Consider the following 6,469-nt stretch of genomic DNA (forward strand, 5'->3'; position numbering starts at 1 on the left):
TTCAGAGCACTGGTGATCAGGATGCTCACGGAATTGGTTGATTTTAGTCACAAATTAGATGAAAAAGTGAAGGCTACTCTAAGTGAAATGAAGGAAAATGCACAGGGAACCAATAGTTATGGGAAGAAAAGTGGGACTCAAATCAATGCAGTGGACCAGAAGGAAGAAAGAAACAACCAAATAGAAAAGAATGAAGAAACAAGAGTTCAAAAAAGTGAGAAGAGTGCTTAGCAACCTCCAGGACATCTTTAAATGTTCCAACATCCAAATTATATGGGTACCAGAAGGGGAAGGTGAAGAGGAAGAGCAAGTGGAAAAGTTATTTGAACAAATAATAAAGGAGAACTTCCCCAATCTGGCAGAGGAAATAGACTTCCAGGAAGTCCAGGAAGCTCAGAGAGTCCCAAAGAAGTTGGACCCAAGGAGGAACACAGCATGGCAAATTATAATTACATTAGCCAAGATTAAAATGAAGGAGAGAATCCTAGAAGCACAAGAGATAAGGAGACAGTCACCTACAAAAGAGTTCCCATCAGGCTGTCAGCTGATTTCTCAGAAGAGATCTTGCAGGCAAGAAAGGGCTGGAAAAAAGTATTCCAAGTCATGAAAGGCAAGAACTTACATCCAAGATTCCTCTATCCAGCAAAGCTTTCATTTAGAATGGAAGGGCAGATAAAGTGCTTCTCAGATAAGGTCAAGTTCAAGGAGTTCATCATCACCAAGCCCATTTTATGTGAAATGTTAAAGGGACTTATCTAAGACAAAGAAGATAAAAAACATGTATAGTAAAATGACAGCAAACACAATTATTAACAACCACACCTAAAACAAAAACAATAACTAAACAAACAACTGGAACAGCAACAGAACCACAGAAATGGAGATCACATGGAGGGTTAGCAACAAGGGAGTGGGAGGAGGAAAGAGGGAGAAAGGTACAGAGAATAAGTAGCTTAGACGGTAGATAGTAAATAGACAGGGGGAGGGCAAGAATAGTATGGGAAATGCAGAAGCTAAAGAACTTATGACACACAGACATGAACTAAAGGGGGGATGTGGGAGGGAAGGGGTGTGCAGGGTGGAGGGGAATGAAGGGCGGAAATAGGACAATGATAATAGCATAATCAATAAAACATATTAAAAATAAAGTTAAGTGTATTTTACTAAAGTAATTCTTATCATAATATCAGAATGTTAGGTTAGTTAAAAATCATCCATTCTCTGACCTAGCCAATGACATTACACCTCTATTCAGGACATAAAAATCCTAAGGTTTATAATGTTTACATACACACATCCTAAAGGCATTCATAAACATTTTTGTTTTTTAAAAAATCTAACCTTGCTATTGAAAAACTACTTAATTACTCCAGAACACCTTAAAAAACATCTCTACTCAGGTCAGAATTCCCAATACCCTTTTGATCTACCTGTTCTGTTGAACATCTATAGTTTCCCATGGTCAGTAGTTATAACTTCACAGTTATTTTACAGCATATTTAGGTCCTGAGATGTCATTAAATTATTGTTTTCACAGCATGACATTTGAAATCAGAATAGGGTTTTAAAATGCTTAGCAGAGGATTGGTTTATTCCATTCTGACTGTAGTAATTTAATGCTTCAGAAGGAGATTTCCCCTGCCCCTAATCCAGAAGGTACCATTCAAAGGCTGAGGTACTCTTTCCTTTTGAAGAATGAAAGGAGCAGGAAGAGGTCCTCAAGTCTCAGGCCAAGTCAGACCTCCTTCCAGGGCCTGATAGAGCAACAGACTACCTTACAAGGTCAGGGGCATTTTACAATTTGCTTTTTGTGATGAGCCTCCTGTATGCTTTGGAGACTCAACAGAGACCCTTTATGCAACGAAGACCCCTGGACTGCTAAACCAGAGGAACTGACTAGGAAGGGAAGCCAGTTATTCAGCACATACTCGTTTTTTTCATTTGATCCTCAAAAATAACATAAAATACACAACAACATCAAGGAACTGATGTTTTGTGTATTTGTGTGATGGTCCTTTATGCAGATTAGCATTTAGTTTGCTCACAAGGAGCAGAGGTAAACAGAGAAGAAAATGGGGCAGGAGGAAACTTCTGCTGAAGTCATCGTCATTTGTTAACCTTGATAAAGAACTTCTGTAAGTTACGAAGGGCTCCCGTGAACCTTAGCTCAACTGTTTCTCAAAACAGCTCCTAGTGCTCCTCCCAGGCTAGTCCAAGAAAAAGTGAAAAATCCCATCATTAGTCCTAATCTAATGCTCTTCTTTCCGGGATTCATCCAGGCTAAACACAGTAGTCATTATCTCAGGAGGATGGTGAATGCCATGAATACCATGCTGTCCATATGAAAAGCTACCCAATTCAACCAACATTTACTGAGCATGTACTATATGCCAAGTGCTATTCATGGTTCAGAGATGAATACAACTCAAATCATGGCCTCAACGAAAGATCATAGCCACTTGGTTACAGTGCAGGAAGCCGAGGGAGTATGGAGGAGGAAAAGTAATTTAGCCTGGCTTGGGGTTTAGAGAAGGCTGTCTGAATTTTAGGCCAAAGGGATATGTCATTAGGTTTAGTAAAAGACCATTTCCAGCCATTGAAGCGGGATTATAAATATGCCGTATCAGCTGTGAAATAATGTATCCCAGAATCAAAAACCTTTTTTCAGAGTTTCCATCTTCAGGCCTTATTCCAGTTGTAAGACAGTTGTCTCTACTTTTCACAGATTCTTGGTCAGACTAGGCTTAGACCCATAGGACTTGCTGGCTCATTGCATGTGGTTTCTGACTTGTAACCTAAGGAGTATCATGGTATGTGGTAAAGCAAGGTCCTTCCTGGTGTGATTAATTCTGTTGTAAGAAATCTATTCCCATGCACATGGACTTGGTACAAGGTGTGTTTTAAGCAATCACCACTGGGTTTAGCCAGGGTTTTGTGGAGGACAGGGAGGTATTTGCCAACTGTTTTCCTTTGTTTTGACTTGTTCCAGCTTCTCCTACAGGACCTTCTGACAGACATAATCTATTATCATCTTTAGAATTCTGTCATTTTTGCAATGTTAATTTGACTTATATTGTGAATTGGTTTCACCAAGAGGCATCCCAACTTCTGGAGGTTTGGTACTAAGAAACAGAGAGTTCAGAATACTATTGAACATGGTATTTTTGTTATTTTCTTTGGTAATACTCTTGTGAGGTAGAGACACAGGAGTCTAACTGTAGGTACTCTTACCAGTGGGGAGACACGGAGATGGGGAGGATAAGAAATGACCTAGAAGATGGCAGAACAACAATCTATCTCTTCCATGTCCAGGTGAACTGTTTTGTCTACTATGATTTCTTTAAAGCCAGCATAAAACAGAGTTTTAAAAAGGTATCATGATCAATTCAATGTGTGCTCACAAACCAAAGGATTTATAATCATTTTTCTCAATTATTTTTTGTTGAGAGAAATGAACACAAATAATTCTAAAGCAAAAGGGAGAACACTGAAAAATCAAAGAAAAACTTTATAAGTCCAGTGTGTTTAATTTTCATCTTTAATTAGTTGGCAGGATAAATGATGATGCTGTATGAAGAAGGAAGCAAACTACTGAGACCTGTGAATAGTGTAAACTACGTCCCTTGGTACCCATTCAGTGATTATTTACATAACATACCACATGGAGAAGTAGTTTCTATTTAGAGTATAAAATCTGTCATCTTTGCAGATGGAAGAGGATTCTACACACCCAGGTCTACCTGCTACAAAAAGGAAGTATTCCCATAAGTGATTTTAGTTCCTGCATATGTGAGTAGCTTGGAAACTCTAAGTGCAATTTATTAGAACTTGCTTCAAATTTTTACAGACTAGTGTTAAGATAGATGAAATACTTTTCCATTTCATATTGCTCCTAAGATATATAACTGCTCTGTCTTAACTTTAGAAATTGTGAAGGATGCCAGACTGAAACAAGGCAATTTCACTCTTTCAATTAGTTGTGTGCTGAATTATTTTTCCCCTGGGAAGAGTTGAAATGTAATTAAAGAGCTTAATCTGCTTATTTCTGGTCAATTTATTTAATTCTTAAAGAGAGGACCCAGAAGTTTCTCGTTACCCAAGTACTGATTTGTTAACAAGAATTAATTTTTCACTTGGCTGAGACTGATAACATTAAATATCATTTCACTTTTAACAACAAGTAACTTATCAAAATGAGAAAAGACATCCTCATAATAATCATGTAATACCTACTGTGAAACAGCTATTTTATATTTGAGAAAACATTTAGCTCACACCTGTCTTCTCTTTTCTTAAGGTAACATCTTAACGAGCTTCAGAAGTTCCAGTCAGGCAAACCAGGACTAGCAGAAACGACTCTCATGGGGCCTTGAATCCTGAGCTGCATCTGAGTTTTTAGGGTGGGTTTGATTCTGTGCTCAGGGAAATTGTACTAGGTTCCAAATTGCCCTTTAGTTCCTCTCTAGATCTTATTTTCCAGTTGTTTGGCAGAGAAAGATGTGTTTATTTATTTATTTATTTATTTAGGTGGGACAGGTGGCCTGATTTTAGAGAGAGAGAGAGAGAAGGAGTAGGAACCATAAATGAGCTCTGTCCTCAACCAAGGTGCTGAAGACCACCCACTGGCATTCTGCTACCAGGTGAATGGGTCTTGCCCCAGGACTGTCCATCCTCGGGGCCTCCAGCTGGTCATCTACCTGGCCTGCACCGCAGGCATAATTGTTACAGTCCTAGGAAATCTGTTTGTGGTGTTCGCTGTGTCCTACTTCAAGGCACTTCACACTCCCACCAACCTCTTGCTGCTCTCTCTGGCCCTGGCTGACATGCTGCTGGGTCTGCTGGTCCTGCCACTCAGCACCGTTCGCTCCGTGGAGAGCTGCTGGTTTTTCGGAGACTCCCTCTGCCGCCTGCACACCTACCTGGACACCCTCTTCTGCCTCGTCTCCATCTTTCACCTCTGTTTTATTTCCATTGACCGCCATTGTGCCATCTGTGAGCCTCTGCTCTACCCCACCAAGTTCACAGTCAGGGTGGCTCTCAGGTACATTGTGGCCGGGTGGGGGATGCCAGCCGCTTACACTGCCTTCTTTGTCTACACAGATGTAGTTGAGAGAGGGCTGAGCCAGTGGCTGGAAGAGATGCCTTGTGTGGGCAGTTGCCAGCTGCTGTTTAATAAGTTCTGGGGCTGGTTAAACTTCCCTCTGTTTTTTCTCCCCTGCATCATCATGATCAGCTTGTATGTAAAGATCTTCCTGGTGGCTGCCAGGCAGGCCCAGCAGATCAACGCCTTCAACAAAAGCCTGGGGGGCGCTGCCAAGCGTGAAAGAAAAGCTGCCAAGACCCTGGGCATCGCTGTGGGCATATACCTCCTGTGCTGGCTTCCCTTCACTATCGACACACTGGTGGACAGCCTCCTCAACTTCATCACACCACCTCTGGTCTTTGACATCTTAATCTGGTTTGCTTACATCAACTCAGCCTGCAACCCTATCATCTACGTCTTTTCCTACCGGTGGTTCAGGAAGGCTCTGAAACTCATTTTGAGTCCAGAGATCTTCTCACCTCAGACACCCACTATTGATCTGTACCAAGAATGATGACTCCTTTAACTGGCTTCAGGCAAACAGGGGGGCTTTGCAGGAAGGCGGAGTGGTGCTGTGGCACTGGGTGGTGTGATGTCAGGAGTGCATGGGCATGCGCCCAGGCAGCCTGGTTTAAGTGGAGGAGAAAAATCAGCTTCTTAAACAGGAAAGAGATATAGCACTCCGTTCATTCAATGTTTCCGTAGTAGAAGATAGGAGGGAGAGAGGAAAGTCATCTAAGCATTTATTGGATAAGTTAAAAGTCTATGAAAATATTTGGGTCTTTGTTTGTTGCTCCCTTAAGGTAGCTAAAATACAAGTGGAGGAGGAAGAGCACGGAAGTCGGGATATCTGAGTTCTCGTGCTGGTTTTACCACCTGGCAGTGCCCTGTGGAACTACTCCAGCAGTCTGTGACTTCCTCCCCCGTCACCTCTGAAAAATGAGGGCTTTGTTCTATATGTTTTCTAAGGTGTCCTTAAGCTCAAATAGCATGCATCTAACCGTGGGAAGCACTGTTTGAATCCTAATTTCACCTTACGTTTCACAGTCGTAGTCGAGGGTTTGCAACACCTCTCAGAGTTCCCTTGAAGACCCCTGTCTCCTTGGAAGCCAGTTTCAGTGTATGCCAGGTTTGTCTACCCAGTGATCGCTGAGTTAATGTGTTAGTATTCTCAATTTATTATATTTCTGAATGAATATTTTCTTCCTTTCCCCTTATAATAGAAACTTGAACATATGGTATACATTTTCCACACAAAAATAATAAAAATAAAAGTGATAATAAACCCCACCTCACCATTGTAGTTTTCCTCCTATTTTTAAAATCACATAGGTTAGAACTAGTGTCTTTTAATTTTATAAGAGCACATGATTTCCTTTGAAAAAC

At 41.0% G+C, this 6,469-nt stretch overlaps 1 protein-coding gene across 1 annotated transcript; it reads left to right on the forward strand.

Annotated features, from left to right (window-relative positions):
• The first annotated feature begins 4,583 nt into the window (after positions 1 to 4,583).
• LOC118986804 (trace amine-associated receptor 5) lies at positions 4,584 to 5,597 on the forward strand. The gene has a single exon (XM_037045890.1). The coding sequence runs from the start codon at positions 4,584 to 4,586 to the stop codon at positions 5,595 to 5,597; it is 1,014 nt and encodes a 337-aa protein (XP_036901785.1).
• Positions 5,598 to 6,469: the final 872 nt, after the last annotated feature.

Source organism: Sturnira hondurensis, unplaced genomic scaffold (assembly GCF_014824575.4).
Source record: "Sturnira hondurensis isolate 20B ecotype Veracruz unplaced genomic scaffold, ASM1482457v3 Scaffold0004474, whole genome shotgun sequence".
Classification (NCBI taxonomy): Eukaryota; Metazoa; Chordata; class Mammalia; order Chiroptera; family Phyllostomidae; genus Sturnira; species Sturnira hondurensis.